General features: G+C 35.5%; 1 protein-coding gene and 1 long non-coding RNA gene across 2 annotated transcripts; one reads left to right on the forward strand and one right to left on the reverse strand.

Moving 5' to 3' along the window:
- Window positions 1–336: 336 nt before the first annotated feature.
- On the forward strand, window positions 337–2,805 carry LOC114924471 (uncharacterized). The gene is made up of 3 exons (XR_003811766.2): window positions 337–973; window positions 1,889–2,156; window positions 2,477–2,805. It is a non-coding gene; the product is annotated as an uncharacterized lncRNA (long non-coding RNA).
- Window positions 1,635–6,137, reverse strand: LOC112710991 (protein NDL1). The gene is made up of 11 exons (XM_025763495.3): window positions 4,879–6,137; window positions 4,638–4,737; window positions 4,310–4,407; window positions 3,980–4,068; window positions 3,661–3,721; window positions 3,500–3,586; window positions 3,134–3,211; window positions 2,996–3,052; window positions 2,799–2,854; window positions 2,487–2,622; window positions 1,635–2,148 (listed from the first exon to the last, which is right to left on the reverse strand). Exons 1-11 carry the CDS (start codon window positions 4,936–4,938, stop codon window positions 1,906–1,908), a joined length of 1,065 nt encoding a protein of 354 aa, XP_025619280.1. The 5' UTR covers window positions 4,939–6,137; the 3' UTR covers window positions 1,635–1,905.
- Between the last annotated feature and the right edge of the window lie 14,671 nt (window positions 6,138–20,808).

A 20,808-nucleotide genomic window follows, 5' to 3' on the forward strand; every position in this document is an offset into this window, starting at 1 on the left:
GCTGGATGATGAGTAAACATCGTTTACCTTTGACGTCCAAACAAGTTAGAAATGAAGAATAGTAGAGGTAGAGAAAAAGACCAATACTTTATCTTGGGTCTCCATCGTTTCTTCTTCCTTTATATACAAAACGATGACATTTCTAACTTGTTTGGATGCCAAGGATAAACGACGTCGTTTACTCATCATCCAACATACTATGAAGGAAGCACTCTGTTTGTCTAGTCATCATAAAAAAGAGTCCAAGGACCACATTAGTCCCTAAACTTGAATTTAAAAAATCAGTATAAATAATTTTAAATTTTAAAAACCAAAATAAGTAATGGCATGTGTACCAAAATGAATATTTAGTCGTGTCCAAAACCGTCAAACTAACAATTACCCTCCCTTAAACCCTACGCTAGAACCTTCAACTGAAGTGTCTAAACCTCTTCTTTCTCTCTCTCCAGGATCGCAACTTTCATTAAACAACAAGAAGAACCGGAACACGCGCTTCTACCAACCTTACCAGGACCCCAACGTCCCAATCCAGAATCAGAGAATCTCTTCCCAGAACTGGGCAATAGACTGTTCCTGGAGCGAAAAGCTCACCTACTACACTGGCATCGCCTACCTCGCCAATGCCTGCGAGGAGACTCGTTCAAGTTTCGTATCAACGGACTCGGGAGTGTCCTCAATTTGGGAGGTCAAAGTGGTCGCAGGCTCAGAAACTCGCTTAGAACGTTGCGCTTGATCTTCTCTGTCACGGAGAGTACCATCCAGTATTTCACCGACAGGGATAACATTAACAGCACCGTTGCTGGGCTCGTAAGTGGTGCTCTGTGTAAGGTGGCAGGGGCCAAGGTCGGCTGCGACTGTGGGAGTCTTAGGTGTATTGCAGCGGCGGCTAGGAAGAGGAAATACGTTCCGATATTGGGATAGGAATAGGTTTGATCTTCATGAGAATAGAATTGGAGATGATTGGAATGCTAAGGTTTGGTGTTCACCTTTTTTTTTCCTTAGCTCTTTTATCTAGTTACTCACTGCATAATTTGATGATGGCATTTAGCTGCTTGTCATTGATTAACATGTAAATGTTGAAATTGTCCCTTCAATCTTAGACGGGATAACAAATTATTCTTTTAAATATCATGTTGAGAGATTATTTTTGATTAATTTCTTGTTTGACTAATCATTTTGGACAGATTTAACATCTAAATTGGTTCCAAGGTCGAACACTTAGGTCTCCTAAGTATATGCATTCATAAATCTTAGACACTAGACTCATTTTTATGCTTATGCAGTTTGTGTAGACAGTCACCATCAATCTACTAATAGGAAATAAGGAAATTCTTGTGATCATTATCGATTAAAGCCAGCCGCTATGATTTTCTTTTTCATGTGTCATGATTACTTATACTTGATGTACAACACAATTGTGCTATTGTTTTGAATTCAATGCTTCACATAATAAGTGTTTTACTTTAGTATTAATTTGTATATAATTTATATATATATCTCTTACTGTATCCGCCATTCCGGACATTTGTCGCAACGCTATAGTTTTATGGCATTTTTTGCGTTTCTCTTAAAAGAATAAAAATGTATTGTTATCTCTTAGATCTAGGAGATCCTTAAACGTCTGAAAGCAGATATTTCCAGAAAAAGGGCCTGTCCTCAAAAGCCACCTTCAGAAAAAGAATATCCTATTGTCAACTATAACGTAGCAACATACCTCTCACTATGTTTACACTGAGGGAAAATACATCGATTTTGTAAGACACGATCACTAGTCTTGGTCCACCAACATAATCAAAGAATATATCCTAAACTAGCAAAATATTGTACATTCAACAATAGCTATAGCTATATATTATGTGCAATACTAAGAGCTTACACTCCACTGCAGCATTGAGCAGAACGAAGTCAGATTTCAACATCAACCCTAGTTCGGATAGGCTTGAGCTTAATTCCTAAACTTGCCGGAGAGAGGAGTTCTGGTGCTATGCATGAATGATTGCCAGAGGGGCTGGCTGGATTCGAGCCGTTGCTTGATGATGAAGCAAAATATTGTTGTCTTTGGTAGCCAAAACCCATCAAGAAACACTCAAGTGGAAATATCATGGAATTTGGATGCTCTTCTGTTACTAGTGAGCCACAAGCTTGAACCTGAGCAGGTAAGCAACATCGTTATGCTACATTCTAATGTTGTTTCCCTTTGTCTTTCTCAACTAGATTTTCATTTCCTCGTTCAAGAGTGAAGTTCCTAAAGTAGTTCTCAAAAAGATTAATTTTGCCTATCAAATACATCCAGCAGTCAATTGGGTTTGACAGGGGTGACAGGTGAAAAATTGTCACCAAAGAACGATGCTAATATTTTTGGGTATATCAGATGAATAATTAATCTCTTTATGAGTTATTTTGTCTGCAAAGCAACATTTCAATGACTACTTTAATACTTCACTTTTTTTTTCACTTGTTTTTCATATAATGGAAGGACTACCTACCTCAACAAGTGCACAGATTTTCCGGTCAATTTTTGTGCTCATGTAGACAGATTCATCATGGAAGGGACTACTTTCACCTGCAAATATGAGTGTCTTACATTGCAAGTTCTTCAGACCCTCAGTGAGATCCTGCCTTCTGCAAGTTCATGTAAAAGGAATTATAATTTGCTAAGTTTTCTGTCAATCATAATATATGGAAATCTTTTGATATCTTTTATTACACATGCTACATTATAAATGTATTACATTGGAGGCAACAACAAAAAGCAAAGGAAAAACATCACTTGTTAGTAAAAAAAAAATATAACTTACACATTAATTGCTTGAAGAAAACGCATAACATTCAAGCTTTGCCTTTCATCCAGAAGCTGTAGTTATATTTCAAAGAGGATCCACATGTCAGGATTGTACAAAGATTAATTCCTGGATAGCTATTTCTATGTGCTCAAGGGTGAAGGTGAAGAATATATGAATATGTTTTTTCTAAAACAAGACTAATATTTACATACCCGTCGGCAAGTTAGGATTATGTCTAATTCTGCTCCCTGGACACTGCCCCTAAGTTCCTGAAAGACATGTTAGGAATATTGTCACATGTCGAAATGATTCAAGCTTCGCAACAGAAAAAGATAAAGAAAATGGCATACCTTGCTGAAGTAACGCTGCAGAAGGCATTCCTTAAGTAAGCTGCACATGCCGTAGAAGTATAATAAATTCATTAAGACCTGCACAAATTGATATAGAAAAACCTTAGGCAGCAATTTTTTGTCTTCTACCTTTTGTTTTAGCTCTTTGAGGTATCTACAGAATTGATATGCAACAATGCTGAAAAGGTTTCTTAATACTATGGAAGACAGCATGTCTACTGCAGTTTTTAAATTGCTTTGCTCTGTTGCTGCTTATTTATATGAGTATCCTTGCCAGTTATAAGGTTACTAACTTCCTTAATCTAGTTCTTCATACTTCAATTGATAACATATTATGAAACTTATACTGCCGACAGGGATAAGAACCTTGTTGTAGAGCCATTCGGCCCATGAAGGCGCTCTACAGATAGGTGTAACAAGAATCAATCCAAGCACGCGCTCCTTGTATTTCATCTGCCAAATAAGATAAATCATGATGAGTTACGAAAACTAGATTGTTACAATTATAACTCAGTTTTGATACTTACTGCAAATAGTGTCAGGATGTAAGCACCAGCAGTTACACCCAAGCACAGAACCTCTTTCAGCCTGATTAAAGGCAGTGTTGGACAAATGTGAGAACATTAGAGAAGTTTGTTTAATATAAGAATGGCATGGGGGAAAAAAATACTAAGTTCCTTTACATTGAGATGTTATAGATGTATTCCAATACTAGTTTTAGTGCATGACAACAATTGCTAACATATTCTTGTAGTGAAAACAATGGAGGGATATGTCCTCAAGGTCCACTGTGAGAAACTAAATCTTTATGCTAAGAAAAATGCAAATAAATGATGCTCTACATACCCAAAGAAATCAAGAACTTCTGCAACTTGGTCTGCAATGTCATCCACACAGAGCAATGGCTCGTCCGACGAAATCACATCAGCTCCCAACTGCAATAACTCTTAAGCAAATGAGAGAGAGTCTATTAGACTCTATGAGCGACCGTGCAGAGAGCATTCATGACTTTTTCTTTTTTGTTTCAAGAATCTGAGGAACGCAAATCAATACCAAAGCTACGAAACTGGTTTATAATAAATTAATATTTCATGGAAGTGAAAAATGCATCAAAGTTCAGATAAAAATTGATAATTGAAGAGTATTAGAATGTAAAAATTCCCTACTAATACTGACCTCATGGCCAGGAGCATCAATGTGATAAATGCAGAAGTTATGAAGCAACAAAGAAGCAGCTTCTGGGCAGAACAACAGACCCTGGAAACAAGATACATCTGCATAAAAGGAACTTTTGTTTTTTATTTTTCAAAACTTCACAATTCTCAAACACATTCTCCCAATACAAAGACCTGCTTTAATTTTGCTTCCAATCCTCAAAACATTTCTATCCAAAAAAAAGACGTGGCATTTTCCTCAAGTTCAAAATGGAAATAAACTTAACAAAACTGAAATTACTAAAAACAGATAAAATTAGAAAAAGAATATACAATATAATATATCATACAATTAAGAGCCACATCTGGGTAGGTTATTAAAGCTGGCTTTTCTTGATCCCCACAAACAAGCACAGAAACTGAACCTTTACTTGTTTTCACCGTGAATTCCTGCAATACAGACACACACAAATTAAGTTAAATTAAATACAAAAATTGTAATAATGTTTAGTTTACAAAATTCCACTCTTTTATTATACAAATGAAAACTGAAAAGGTAGAATCTAAAAATGCAATTAGAAAAACCGTTACCTTTCCACCTAAAGGTATCAAATCAATGTCAATGGAGAGTGAGTCACTTGACTCGCCCATGACTCACTCCTACGCATTCAATGTAACTGCAAAGTAGAGAGGCACAATGATTTTGAAGCTCTTACTTTCTTCGTCTTCTTCTTTGGTTCTTTGCTGTCGTTGTTGATTGGTGGTGTTAAATTACGGTCTCAAGTCACAACCCCTTCCTTATTTGAAGGGAAAACCCGCACGAGCGACCTTTCTTTAAAAAAGATGAAGAAATTGAAAAAGTGGAAAGGTTTTTCCAGAGATTCAGATTCAGAAGTAGTACTAGATTTTTATTTTTACAGTGGCTGTCGTATAGTAGAATTCAGTGACCGTTGGAACAAAATTGGGCTAAAAGGGACATTTTACTAATTTATACAGTTTAAAAAACAAATATTTTAATTTTATTATACTGATATAATGTAAAATATTTTATAGATTAGTATCTGTTTCTTTGAATGTTTTTCACATCGTTAATACAAAAAATAATTATTTTTATTAATATAATATTATATAATTAAATACTTTATATTAGGGCTTTACACTACATCAACATTAAATTAAAAAAATATATATTTCGGTTTGCATATCTAATGTCTCTAATATTTCAGATAAACATAAATTTAGCAATCAATATATAGATATTTTACTTGTTATTCAAATTCTTTTAAACAAATTTGTATTTTTTTTAAGTATTTCTATATTTTTTTAATGTGCGAAATATAAGATACCATATATATCAACACATTTATAATAAACTTTAATAAGATATATGTACATATAATTTTTTTAAATTTCTCATGATATCTTTTAGTTTGATAGATTAAAACTTAATTTATTATTAAATTTAATTTTTTTTAAAAATTTATCATAATTAATGAATTATTCTGTACACTAAATAAAATTTAAATCTTCACCACTTACTAAAAAAATAATGAATTAACCATTCGTTGTATTTAAATTAGTTATATACATATACACTGTATAATACATTAATACGGTATCACAAAATAAATTGGTACGATATATTCTAATATAAAAGGCATAACATAATAGTAACAGTGAAATTGTGCTGGCATGGCATGGCAAGGCAAGGGGTTTTCTTTTCAATTCAAAGACAGCAATAACAGCAAGAACATGAACATTAGCGGCGCGCCCATGTGATTGTGATTTATTACATAAAAATAGAAAAAAAGAAAGAAAAATGAAAAATTCCAAATGTTATAAGAATGCAAAATGCAATTTAATTTTGCAAGAGCATCCCATAATACAGCTGTAGGATACCTGGGATTCTTATTATAAAATATTATATGCCCTTCCACTATTATTCTATGATCAGATTCCAGCTCATCACAACTCGCTTCCACTCACCCCCCCCCCCCCTCCGGGTTCCTTATTTTAACGTCCTAGGATTTTAGATTGGTTGGATTAAAGCTAAGTATCCTTTATTAATCAAAATTTAGGGTTGTTTATTCTTCATTTATTTCCTTTATTACTTTTGATTAAAAAAATTATATTTTATATATAAATAATGTATTTAAATTTTGTATTTAAGCTTTTATTATTTTTATTTTTATTTTCTATTTTTATGAAGAATGTTCTTTGTTGGGTTAATGTCCTTGTCTAATTTAGTGTGTATAAATGTCTATTTTTTTGGTCCCCACTTCGCCCACGACCACAAGCTCTAAGAAAAAAAAATTTTAAAATAAATAATTTAACTATTTTAATTACCTAAATATATAATTTATAACATATTTAATATAATCTTTTGCATGTATTTATTATCCTTTTTTATTAGATATATCAGAAGGTGAACTCTATTCCATAGAAATTCATTATGATTCTTTGTAAACGTAAGATTTTTATTTGATAAAAATTCATAAATTCTGATGTAATTAATTACTCTAATTTTACTGAATAATATTTATTTTGTTCTTAGAATGTCGAATGTGAACTTGACAAGTGAAAATGATCCTATCTTTTAAACACAGACAGATCAGAACAGTCTAAATAAGCCAAGAGATAACATATAATTTTTATTTCTATTGTCATTTCCTTAATTCTTGTGTTACCATATTTTGCTTCTGATTATATATATATATATATATATTAAAAAGTCCTTTAATAATTCATTCAAGAAAAAAAAAGTAGAAAAAAAAGTTGCAACTATGTAAGTTCTCATAAAACAGAGGTTGTGTTTCTATTCAATGCGTGAGGTGTATTCTGAGATGATTTCGGTGTATTTCAGGTTTGGGGAACAAGAAGAATCATTCAATGAACCAGCTCAAGAAAAAACGATTATTCTTTTAAAAGGGACCCATTCATAATCCGAACCGCTCGACATGTGAGTTTTTCAACTTACTTTCAATCTTCTATTCTTCTATTTTAAGAAAGTTTATTAACTTTTTATTTTTGTCTTCGTTAGACTTCCACTTCAAATACGTGCACTTCCATAAGAGACAATAGCATTAAGCCATCTACAAAATCAACCAACCCCTACAAAGTCTCCCAGCGACGAATTTGAAGATGAAACAATTAAAGGCAAAATTGTCTAAAAAATTTTATTTATGGGCGAAAGGATGATTTTATAACGTTTTGTAACGTTAGGGATGATTTTAATAACAAAAAAGGTCGGAGAAGATTTTGATTTTGACCTCAAACCTAAGGGACGAAAAAAGTACTTATCCCGAGTAAAAACATGCTTTTTAGACCTTAAAATTGCTAGTTCTAATTCACTTTAATTCCATCTGATGCCTTGATATGTTTGTTAAGTGATTTTAGGATTTGCAGGTAAATATTGGGTTGAAGGAATGAAGAAAAAGCATGCAAAAATGGAGAATTCATGAAGAAAAGAGAATTTGTTGAACTCAATGCCACGCGCACGCGTCACCCACGCGTACGCGTGAGATGGAGATTCGCCAGCGACGCGCACGCGTGGAAGAGAATTTTTCCAGTGATGCGTACGCATGACCCATGCGTACGCGTGACAAGCGGTACGTGACCTCACTAAAGGCAATACGCTGGGGACGATTTCTGAGCTGAAGGAGGCCCAAATCTAACTCATTTCTGATACTTTTGAACCCAAGGATCACAAGAGAATGAGGAGGGAGAAGCCATAGTGTAGTTTTCATCATGTTGTAGGTTAGAATTCTAGAGAGAGAAAGATCTCCCTTCTCTCTATAATTTAGGGTAGTTTAGGTTTAATTTTCTTAGATCCAACTTTAAATTCTATTTTTGATTTAGTTTTCTCTTTTAATTTCTTGTTGTTACATTTTACTCTTCTAGTTTTATTTGTCATTTCCTTTATTTTGTTACTTTTATGTTCATGAACTCTTGTTGATTTCAATTTCCTTTCAATGCAATTTCAGGTTTCATTCCTTTTTATGTTTATCTTTATTGCTATTGTTGATTTCTTGCCTATATTAGTTATGGGTTCTATTAATTCTTGCATTTTGTGATGTTTACTTTTATTACACTCCAGGTGTTTGATGAAATGTGTCCACTAGTTTTTGAGTAGTTCTCTTTACTCTTGGCCTACGCTAAGGGAATTGAGTGACCTTGAGTTATTGGGTCTCAATGAATTGGTGATTCGAGAACACTTAGTGGTCAATTTGATAACCATTGACACTAGCCTACTACTAAGTCAATTAGTAGCTATGTTAGAACATATGGATTGATGTTGATCAACCATATTTGACGTACTTCAAGCGTTGAAGTAGACATTGTACATACTTCAAGGATAGGAGTAGACTTAATGGGTTGGTCCCTCAAAATTGTCAATACGTAATTTGTAGACAAGGATGGTGATCTCAATTCCCATATCTTTGCCAAGAGTTCTTTTCCTTTATTTTATTAGTTAATTATCATTTACTTTCTTGTTATTTACTTTTCTTGCCAATTACAAATCAAACCCCCTTGTTCGTCATAGCCAATAATTGAACACTTCATTGTAATTCCTTGTGAGACGACCTGAGGTTTGAATACTTCGGTTAATTTTCATTGGGATTTGTACTTGTGGCAACCAATATATTAAAATTTGTTGTGAGAATTATTTGTTGGTTTGGAGCTATGCTTACAAGGAAGTAATTCTTCTCTATAAGAGAAATTCCTGACCAGACAATAATTCTTAACTATCAAATTTTTAGCGCCGTTGTCAGGGAGGTTTGATAAACCCCAATTTTGTGGTTTATCTTGTGTTGAATTTATGGGATTTTATAAACTTTTCTCATATTTATTCAATGAAATAGCATGGTTTTGAGAATATCTCCTAATCTGTGCTTGAGAGTAAAAACATGGTTTTTAGGCCATGAAATTGCTAGTTTAGTTCACTTTAATTCCATTCGATGCCTTGATATGTTTGTTAAGTGATTTCAGGATTAGAGGGCAAAGATTGGGTTGAAGAAATCAAGAAAAAGCATGTAAAAATAGAGAATTCATGAAGAAATGAGGATTTGCTAAACTCAATGCCACGCGCACACGTCACCCATGGGTACGAGTGAGATGGAGATTCGCCAGCGATGCGCATGCGTGACCCATGCGTACGCTTGATGATAAACCACTATTTTATGGTTTATCTTGTGCTCAATTGAGTGGTTTTTATCAACTCTTTACCCACTTATTCATATGATTTGGATGTTTTACATTCTCTTTCCTGATTTTGTGCTATGAGTGAAAACATGCTTCTTTGGTCTTAATTTTGCTATGTTTAATCCTCTCTTATTACCATTCGATGCCGTGATATGTGTGTTAAGTGTTTTCAGAGATTACAGGGCAGGAATGGCTTAGAGAATGGAAAGGAAGCATGCAAAAGTGGAAGGAATACAAGAAGTTGAAGGAACTGCAAAGCTGTCAGCTTGACCTTCTCGCACTAAAACGGTCATAACTTGAGCTACAGAGATCCAAACGATGCGGTTCCACTTGCGTAGAAAAGCTAACGTTCGGGGCTTCGATTTGATATATAATTCGTTATAGTGGCCATACAGTTAGGCGACGCGAACGCGTGCTTCACGCGGACGCGTCACATCTGCGAAAATCAGCATGGCAGAATTCGTTTCCAGCGAATCCTGGGCTATTTCTGGCCCAGTTTCAAGCACAGAAAACATAGATTAAAGGCTGCAAAGTGAAGGAATGAAGGGAACACTTCAGATCAGATTATAATTCACTTTTCATAATTTAGATGTAGTTTTAGAGAGAGAGAGGCTCTCTCCTCTCTCTTAGGATTTAGGATTAGGATTTTTAGAATTTAGGAATATTTCTTCTTCATCACAGATTCAATGTTCTTATTTATTTATTTTCTCTTTTATTTGTTTAATGACCATTCATGTTATGATTTTCTTTATTTGATATAAATTGAGGTATTTCATACTCATGATTGCTTTTTCCTATTTTTTTATTTAGATTATTTACTATTGGTTTTGGTTGATTAATTGGTAACTCTTGAGTTATCAAACTCATTGTGATTGATAATTGTTATTTTCGCTAATCGAATCGCATTCCAATAACTCTAGTCTTTCCTTAGGAATTGACTAGGACCTGAGGATCAAACTGATTAGTCCACTTGACCTTCCTTTATTTAGCAAAGGTTAACTAAGTGGTAGCAAAAATATAATTCTCATCACCATTGATAAGGATAACTAGGATAGGACTTCCAGTTTTCATACCTTGCCAAGAGATTCTTTCGTTATTAATTTATTAATTCCTTGCAATCCCTTTCTCTTGTTCAAAACCTTTTCAAACCCCAAAAACACTGTTTTTCCATAATCAATAATAAAATACACCTCCCTACAATTCCTTGAGAAGATGACCCGAGATTTAAATACTTCGGTTATCAATTCCAAAGGGGTTTGTTAATTGTGACAACCAAACATTTGTAAGAAAGGTTGATTGCTTGGTTTAGAAACTATACTTGCAACAAGAATTTATTATAACTTCTAAACCATCAATCTTCCGATCTTTAAAATGGTGCCATTGCCGGGGAATTGTAAATGTGTGCCTTATTATTGGTTATTGTAAATATTTTTTCAAAAAAAAATTTCAGATTTTTATTTTAAAATTTTTTTATCTTATTTTATCTTATTTTTCAAAGTTCAAATTTTTTTTTCAAAAATTATATCTTTTTCAAAATATTTTCTTTTTGTTAGTTTTTGTTTTTATTTTCTTCTACTACTATGAGCTCTCACCCCTTTGGCTATGAGTCTAGTTACAACTATGTTGCAGGAAGAGGAAGCTATAACAGGAATATGCATCAAGGTCAAAGCAATCAAAGATGGATGAAGCCAAGAGGATCTGATCAACCCTTTAGGCAATAACACCTTCCAAGATATCATGGACAAAGACCATTCTACAATGCATACCAAGATGATAGATATGGTGGACCCCCTTGTAGTTACCAACAAGACCCACCATATGCCCATGAAACCCCTCCTCCTCAATATAATTTTGAACCACCAGACTCACAAGCCCCTTACCACCAAACACCCCCATATGACCCTAACCCTTATCCACCACACCAACCACCATATGAACCATATATAGAACCACCCCACTTCCAATCCAATTACTCCCAAGGACCACCACCTCCATATGCACCATGTCCATATCCATCAAGCCAAGAATCACAGGTTCGCTTCGAAGAATCAATAGACCAATTTAATGCAACCCTTCATCAACTGGAGCAAGCAATAAATAGATTATCTTCCAGACGTTCAGACACTCAACAGACTTCCATGGCTTCATGTGGAGAATCTAATGAAGAATGCAGCACGAAGAAGACACTAGAAACTCTAGTGGACTGCATAGAACATAACTTTGTACTGGAACAAGCAGAGAACACTGTCATTGTAGAAGAAGAAGAGTTGGTTGAAGACTTAGGAGATGCTGAACCTCCATTGGAAAGTCCGTTCACAAAGCCTCCTTCCAAGATGTTTGAAATTGATGTTGAAGAGGGTGTACAACCTCCAAGGCATGTCATGGTTGAAGACTTGGAAGAGGTTGATCAAGAGATGGAGTTTAAAGAAGAAGAAGCACAACCTCTCATGCCCTTGGTAAACATTGAAGAAGAGGTTGAATTGGAAGAAATCCACCAAGAGGAAGAGGTTGAAATTGAAGAAGCTTACAAAGAGGTGGAAGTTGTCAGAGAAGAGCACAAGGGAGTGGAGCTTGCAAATTCATTAGAAATATCTCTCCCAAGACCATTACCGTCCAACACAACATTCAAGTGGGTAAAATTCCTATCCTTATCCTTTACTTCCCCACTTGAATATGGGCTACTAGAGATGGATGGTCAACTTAAAGCTCTTTTTGGCATTAAGAGTAAGAGGAAGATGGTCAGTGGTAAGAATTATCCTGCAAAATTCATTATGGTTGGAAGCTTTAAGCTTAAACGCAAGGGTTGGTATAGAGCTTGATAAAACCCATTTGTAGGGTTTATCTTATGCTTCATTTAAGGGATTTTATGACCTTTTACCCACATTTATTCAATGAAATAGCATGGTTTTGTATATTCTCATTTAATTGTGCTTAAGAGTGAAAACATGCTTTTTAGGTCTTAAAATAAATAAATTTAATTCACCTTGATTCCATTAGATGCCTTGATATGTTTGTTAAGTGATTTAAGGTTTAGGGGGCAAAGATTGGATCAAGGGAATGAAGAAAGAAAGCATGAAAAGTTGGAGAACTCATGAAGAAATGAAAGAACCGGAAAGCTGTCAAGCCAACCTCTTCGCACTTAATCGACCATAACTTGAGCTACAGAGATCCAAATGATGCGGTTTTAGTTGGGTTAGAAAGCTAACATCCGGGGCTTCGAAACAATATAAGATTTTCCATAGTTGCTACACGTATGGTGGCGCGCATGCGCACATTACCCGCACGCGCCGTTGCTGCCACCTGGTTCACTTAAAGCAAAACGTGGCTAGCGAATTCTAAAGCCTTGTGGGCCCAATCCAACTCATTTCTGATGCTATTTAACCCAAGGAGTAAAGAGGGAAACATGTGTTAGTTACCATTAGTCATAGTTTAGTTTTAGAAGTAGTTAGAGTTAGAGAGAGAAGCTCTCACTTCTCTCTAGGATTAGGATTAAGATTAGGTTTAGTTCTTAGATCTAGATTTTAATTCATCTTCTTCTACTTCTATCTTCTCAATTCCTTATTGTTACATTCATTCTTCTTCCATTCTTTTGTTGTAATTTCCTTTATGTTGTTCTTGTGTTTTGTTGTAGATCTACTTTTGTTTCTTCTACTCTCTTTCAATTCAATCAAGGTAATTCATAATAAATGTGTTTCTTTTTATTGTTGTTGTTAATTCCTTTCAATAATTATTGTTAGATTTCATTCTTGTTGTCAAATTACTATGCTTTTCTTTTGTGCCTTCCAAGTGTTTGAGAAAATGCTTGGTTGGATTCTAGAGTAGAGTTTTATATTCTTGGCTTGGAAAGGTAACTTAGGAACTCTTGAGTTACTAATGTCCAAGTAATTGATGATTGGGATCCATTGACTCTAGTTCTCACTAATTGAATTAGTGGAGAGTTAGGACTTATGGACTAGGATTGATATAGCTCATTTGACTTTCCTTTACTACTAGTTAGAGGATGATTTAATAAGATTAATCCTTGCCAATTTTCATATTGTGGTTAGTGATTAGGATAGAGATCCTTGACCACCAACCCTTGCCAAGACCTTTGTAGCCATTAGTTTACTTTTTAGCATTTAACTTCCATGTTTCTTATCAAAACCCCAAAAATAACTCACAACCAATAACAAGACACTTCATTACAATTCCTAGGGAGAACGACCCGAGGTCTAGTACTTCGGTTTATAAATTTTAGGGGTTTGTACTAGTGACAAACAACTTTTTGTATGAAAGGATTATTGTTTGGTTTAGAAACTATACTTTACAACGAGATTTCATTAGTGAAATTCTAAACCGTCAAAAATCCAATCATCAAAATGGCGCCGTTGCCGGGGAATTGCAATGGTGTTTTGTTATTGGTTATTGTATATATGTGAATATTGTGAATAGCTTGATTTTTGGATTGCTTGCTAGTTTTTGCTAGTCTTAGTATTTTGTTTCATTATTTCTTATTAGTTTTTGTTTCTTATTTTCTCTTGCTACCATGAATTCTCACTTTGGCTATGAGTGTGATTACAACTATGTTGTAGGTGATGAGAACTTTAATGAGAATGTGTATCAAGGATGGGACAATCAAAGGTGGGAGGAGCCATATGCATATGATCAATCTTCATGGCAACAACCTCCACCAATGCACTATGAAGAAGAGCCATTCTATGATGCATATCAATCTAATGGCTATGGTGAATCTCCTTGTGACTTTCAAGAACCACCACCATATGCCTATGATCCATACCTTCAACATAACTCTCAACCATACTCACAAGCCCCTTCTTACCAACCACCTTCATATGACCCTAGCCCATATCCATCCTACCAACAACCATATGAGCCATATGAACCACACATAGAGCCACTACCGCTCCAACATCAACATTTTCAAGAGCCACCCCCTCCATATTATTACCAAGATGAACCACCTCCAATAAATGAAAATTTTCAACCACAAGATGAATACTACTTTCCACCACAACCTCCCATGGAAGAATACTCATATCCATTGATCCAAGAGCCACATGATCCTAATCATATTATCCAAGAGGAACAAGAGTCAAGGGATCATCTCAAGGAAGCATTGGATCAATTTCAAGCAACCATGGAGTGTGTTGTGCAACAAGTGGAAAGAATGGAAAACATTGAACCACCACAACTCTACCAAGAAGAACCACCTTCCAATTATGAACCCTTTCTCCAAAATGATGAACCCTTCCACCCACCCCAACCTCTAAGGGATGAAACCCTTGGTGTTCTTGTTCAAGGGCAAGAAGAGATGAAAAGGGATGTGCAAAATTTCATGGCCGCCTTGGATGCGGTAGCAAATCAATTAGCCTCCCAATGCTTGAACACTCAAGGAACTCCCATGGCTACATGTGGAGAATCGAATGAAGAACATAGCATGAAGGAGAGATTGGAAACGCCGGTGGGAAATGAGGGAAGTTGCTTTGTATTGGAACAAGTAGAGGAAGCTTTAATTGTCGAAGACAAGGAAGAAGCGGTAGAAGACTTAGGAGATGCGAAACCTCCATGGGAACATAGAGTTGAAGAAAACCCCTCCAAGATGATTGAAATTGATGCTAGGGAGGAAAGTGCACACCTTCCAAGGCATATTCCATATGAAGACTTGGATGGGATAGAGAAAGAATTGAGTTCCCTTGGTGATGAAGAGCAAGCATCAAGTCCTAGTGGTGGAGAATCCTTTGAACTTGAAGAACCTTCTCCCGATGCATTTGAAAATGTTGTGGAGGTAAACTTCTTTCACCCTCCCAATTATAGTTTGATTAAGGGAAAAGGCTTAGATAATATTGATGATCAAAGGATTGAATTAGAGAAATCTTGTGAAGAGGTGGAAGTCCTTAAAAATAGAAAGATGGGAGTGGAATACGCTTTGTCAAGATCTTTGGGAGCATCTTTGCCTAGGTTGTCATCTACTCCTTCACTTGAGTGGGTAAAATTCATTTCTATTAGCTTTATTGTCCCACTTGAGTATGGCTTGCTTGAAACGGATGATCAACTTAGGATGCTTTGTGGGATGAAGCGTAAGCGAAGGATGTTTCGTGGTTGGCGTTGCAAACCAAGGCTCATTTTGGTTGATACTTCAAGAGTTGAATACAAAGGTGGGAATAGTGCTCAAATAGATGGGTCTAGGAGGATTGTTGGACACTTCATAGAGGATTCTTCTTGTTCACCACCCGGATGGACTAATAATGATGATCAACCTCAAGACGGGTGTGAAAACAAAGTATGGGATCCTGGATTACAAGAAGAGGATCAATTTTGGGAGCCCCAAGTTTGTGAAGAACTCCATCAACACTTGGCTCAATCCATAAGAAATCTTGGGGCACAATGGAGAACCAAGCATTGGTGGGAGTTCCAAGATGAGTACAAGCACAAGCCACCTTGATGAGGAGCTCCCCATAAGTCCAACTTAAGGCTAATAAACAAAAGTGCTAGGTGGGAGACACCCCACCATGGTAAAATCCTTTCATTTTCTCTTTTGTACATATTGGTAGAACTAGTTTAATTTCATGTTTAGATTAGTTGGTTGAGTTTAATTAGTATTTTATCATGTTAAATAAGGTTTTAGGGTGTTCTGGTAGTTGCTTGGAGGTTTAGAATGCTTGGATTGGTGCAAAAACATAGAGAAAAATTTTGAAAAAAAAAAGAGCACCATCCACGCGTATGCGCACTACGCGCGTACGCGTACATCAAGTGTTTTGGACCATCGACGCGAGCGCGCCATGCGTGCGTACGTGTAGATTGAGAAGTTTCACCTTCCATACATTTTTCAGAGAGTTGTGCCTGCGCCGCGCCAACGTTGTGCCTTTGGCACAAACCTATTTGCGCACTCGCACACATGACGCGTACGCGCCACTCTCGGAATAAGCCATCGACGCGGACGCACTCTGTACGCGTACGCGTGGAATCCATTACACCACCATCTGCGCGCGCGCAGCATGCGCGCGTACGCGCGGATTTCCTTCCTTCACCACATTTCTTTTCTTCTCCTCTTTCTATTTCTTTCCTTCTCCTTTCTCCTACCCCTCATCCAACACTTCCAAACACCATCGATAACCATTTATTTTAGTTAGTTATTAGTTAGTTAGTTAGTTAATTAGTTAGTTCGTTAGTTGATTAGTTAGTTTTAGTTTAGTTTTCATTTTATTTTCTCTCTTTTCATCATAAGTGTTGGATTGATATTCTTGTTCACCATTAGTTGCTGCTAAGTATTAAAAAGGGATGTTTTCTTAACATCATTATGTTTATAATCTTTGTTGGACTCTATTGTTGAGGTTATATTTTGCTACTTGGTTTTGAGTTTTTCATGCTTACCTTTTAAAAATACCAAGTGATGAAAATTGCCTTTGAACTTATAACTCTTTTGAATTGCATGTTGTAGCTAGCCATCATGTGATTTGAATCTTTTTCCTCGATTAGGCAACCTCTTGATGGATGATGTTGTGCATTTATCTTAATGCATTGTGTTTCATGATTATATGCACCCATATATATTTGACTTGAATGCTTTCATGCTTCTCTAATGCTTGTCTTACCTTACAAGCTTACTTAAAGCATCTCAAGCATACTAGACTGAGTAAAGTGCATGCTTCTTTTGTGACATAGCTCTTTATACTAATGTGTGTTCTAAACCGCGCAATTTAGATTTCACACACTTATTTGTTATTCATGTCACACTAATTCACTCGCTCATTTCTAGTGAGTTACCTCATTCCAACAATGTATGCTTCCTTGCTTTTATATCTTCTCATCTTATGGTGTTATATTTTTGTTTTTCATGATTGATGCACCACAAGCAAACATGGAAATGGAAGCAAGACTAAGAACACACAGCAATCCGAAGAGTCGCCGTACCCCCTTGCTCATCTTTGAGTGCACCGAGGACGGTGCAAACTTTTAAGTGTGGGGAGGTCATCCGACCGGTCGGTGATTTTGGGTGACAAGTTTCTAATTCCAACACTTTTGCATTTCATTCTAAGATTTTAGGATTTTTACTTGCATTTTCTTAATATTTGCATATGTATACACAATAAGCTTAGTCAAAATAATGAAACTTTTTCAAGATTTCTATCTATAGGGCACCAATTGATTTGAGTAAAAACTTTTCATAGAACTTGCTTGAATTATATATCTTGTGGATCATGTTTTTTGAGCTAAGAACACAAGCAAGTGAGTTTTGAGCCTAATGGTGTGGTTACATCTTATAACCACTTATTTTTCCTTCTTGTGTGCACATTATTCTCTTCCCATGATTGTAATCTTTGATTTGTTTGATTCTTTATGTCCATTATTTTGTGTATTCATGCATTTATATGATTGAGGCCATCACTTCATTTAGCTCACTTACCCAAATAGCCTTACCTTTTATCTTCCTTTGTTAGCCATATTTGAGCCTACGATTAACCCACTTTATTCTTAATTTAGCACATTACAAGCTTTAAAGCGAAAAAAAATAATAAAAGTCCTTAATTTGGATCTTTGATTAGCTTAGGCTAGTGTGTGTGAGTATCATTCAAGTGTGGGAACCTTGGGACTGAATAAAAGGGTAGTTTTGTATTATTATTGGAAATATTAGGAATTGGGTACATACTCATGTATTGATCAAATGTAAAACCTTATGCATTGAGGTTCTTGTATATAGAAAGAAAAAAAATGAGAAAAACAAAAGAAATAAAAGAAAAATAATATGGAAAAGAAAAAAAATAGAAAAAGAAAGGAAAAAAGAAGAAAAAGAAAGTAATAAAAAGGGGACAAAATGCCCCAAAGCAAGCTCCAATAAAACTCAATGCATATGTGTTGTGAAATGAAAAGAAATTGCATGAGTATGTGAAAAAGTGAGAAATGGGTAGTTAGGTTAGCTTTGAAATTGTATAGGATGTCATAGGTTAGGTGGGAAGTTTAAGCTTATCAAAGATTCAAATTTCAAGCTCACTTAACCAAATATACATCCTACCTTGACCCTAGCCCCATTACAACCAAAGAAAAGACCTCATGATATATGTATGCATGCATGAAATATTTGTTGATTGTTAGAAGAAAAACAAATCTTAGAAAGCATGATTAGGAGAGAATTAAGAGAATCAACCCTAAACACTTGAGCGAATAGAGTGCAAATACATCCGGTGAGGGTTTGATGCTCAATTACATGTTTTCGCCTATGATTATCTCTTCATGCAAGTTTGTAAAAATATTTAATAACTCAATTCAATTTTGGATTAGACTTGCTAGTCCTTAGCCCTTGTGCATATATGCTTCTTGGGAATTGATTTATTTTGACCAAGCAATTTCATTCATTTAGATAGTTGCATATAGGTAGATTGCATGGCGCATTTAGTTAGTTCCCATTGAATAAATGCCATACCCTTACTTCATTCTTGGTCTAAGCATGAGGACATGCTTGGTTTAAGTGTGGGGAGGTTGATAAAACCCATTTGTAGGGTTTATCTTATGCTTCATTTAAGGGATTTTATGACCTTTTACCCACATTTATTCAATGAAATAGCATGGTTTTGTATATTCTCATTTAATTGTGCTTAAGAGTGAAAACATGCTTTTTAGGTCTTAAAATAAATAAATTTAATTCACCTTGATTCCATTAGATGCCTTGATATGTTTGTTAAGTGATTTAAGGTTTAGGAGGCAAAGATTGGATCAAGGGAATGAAGAAAGAAAGCATGAAAAGTTGGAGAACTCATGAAGAAATGAAAGAACCGGAAAGCTGTCAAGCCGACCTCTTCGTACTTAATCGACCATAACTTGAGCTACAGAGATCCAAATGATGCGGTTCTAATTGGGTTAGAAAGCTAACATCCGGGGCTTCGAAATGATATAAGATTTGCCATAGTTGCTACACGTATGGTGGCGCGCACGCGCATAGTACGCGCACGCGCCGTTGCTGCCACCTGGTTCACTTAAAGCAAAACGTGGCTTGCGAATTCTAAAGCCTTGTGGACCCAATCCAACTCATTTCTGATGCTATTTAACCCAAGGAGTGAAGAGGGAAACATGTGTTAGTTACCATTAGTCATAGTTTAGTTTTAGAAGTAGTTAGAGTTAGAGAGAGAAGCTCTCACTTCTCTCTAGGATTAGGATTAAGATTAGGTTTAGTTCTTAGATCTAGATTTTAATTCATCTTCTTCTACTTCTATCTTCTCAATTCCTTATTGTTACATTCATTCTTCTTCCATTCTTTTGTTGTAATTTCCTTTATGTTGTTCTTGTGTTTTGTTGTAGATCTACTTTTGTTTCTTCTACTCTCTTTCAATTCAATCAAGGTAATTCATAATAAATGTGTTTCTTTTGATTGTTGTTATTAATTCCTTTCAATAATTGTTGTTAGATTTCATTCTTGTTGTCAAATTACTATGCTTTTCTTTTGTTCCTTCCAAGTGTTTGAGAAAATGCTTGGTTGGATTCTAGAGTAGAGTTTTATGTTCTTGGCTTGGAAAGGTAACTTAGGAACTCTTGAGTTACTAATGTCCAAGTAATTGATGATTGGGATCCATTGACTCTAGTTCTCACGAATTGAATTAGTGGAGAGTTAGGACTTATGGACTAGGACTGATATAGCTCATTTGACTTTCCTTTACTACTAGTTAGAGGATGATTTAATGAGATTAATCCTTGCCAATTCTCATATTGTGGTTAGTGATTAGGATAGAGATCCTTGACCACCAACCCTTGCCAAGACCTTTGTAGCCATTAGTTTACTTTTTAGCATTTAACTTCCATGTTTCTTATCAAAACCCCAAAAATAACTCACAACCAATAACAAGACACTTCATTACAATTCCTAGGGAGAACGACCCGAGGTCCAATACTTCAGTTTATAAATTTTAGGGGTTTGTACTAGTGACAAACAACTTTTTGTATGAAAGGATTATTGTTTGGTTTAGAAACTATACTTTACAACGAGATTTCATTAGTGAAATTCTAAACCGTCAAAAATCCAATCATCAGAGCTCAATTGAATGGGTCTAAGATGTTGTTTGACCGCTTCAGTGAGAATTCAGACTGCTTGCCACCTGGATGGAATCATGATGATCAACAAGAAGATGGGTGCACAAGCAAAGTTTGGGATCCCAGAGGATATTGGACGTACAAACATTGGTGGAGATTCCTGGATCAATACAAGCACAAGCCGCCACAACAGGGAGCTCACCAAATGTCCAACTTAAGGACTTTAACTAAAAGTGCTGGGTGGGAGACAACCCACCATGGTATGATCGTTCCTTTTTCAATTCAGTTTTGTTTGTTTTTGAG

The sequence above is a fragment of the Arachis hypogaea genome, chromosome 9, assembly GCF_003086295.3.
Source record: "Arachis hypogaea cultivar Tifrunner chromosome 9, arahy.Tifrunner.gnm2.J5K5, whole genome shotgun sequence".
NCBI classification, from domain to species: domain Eukaryota; kingdom Viridiplantae; phylum Streptophyta; class Magnoliopsida; order Fabales; family Fabaceae; genus Arachis; species Arachis hypogaea.

Excerpts from the sequence above, each read along its gene's own strand:
- LOC112710991 (XM_025763495.3), bottom strand. The coding sequence starts at position 4,938 with ATGGGCGAGTCAAGTGACTCACTCTCCATTGACATTGATTTGATACCT. Across the intron at positions 3,722-3,979 it reads GAAGTTCTTGATTTCTTTGG|GCTGAAAGAGGTTCTGTGCT; the intron begins GTATGTAGAGCA and ends GCCTTTAATCAG. Across the intron at positions 2,623-2,798 it reads TTTCTTCAAGCAATTAATGT|AAGGCAGGATCTCACTGAGG; the intron begins GTAAGTTATATT and ends ATGAACTTGCAG.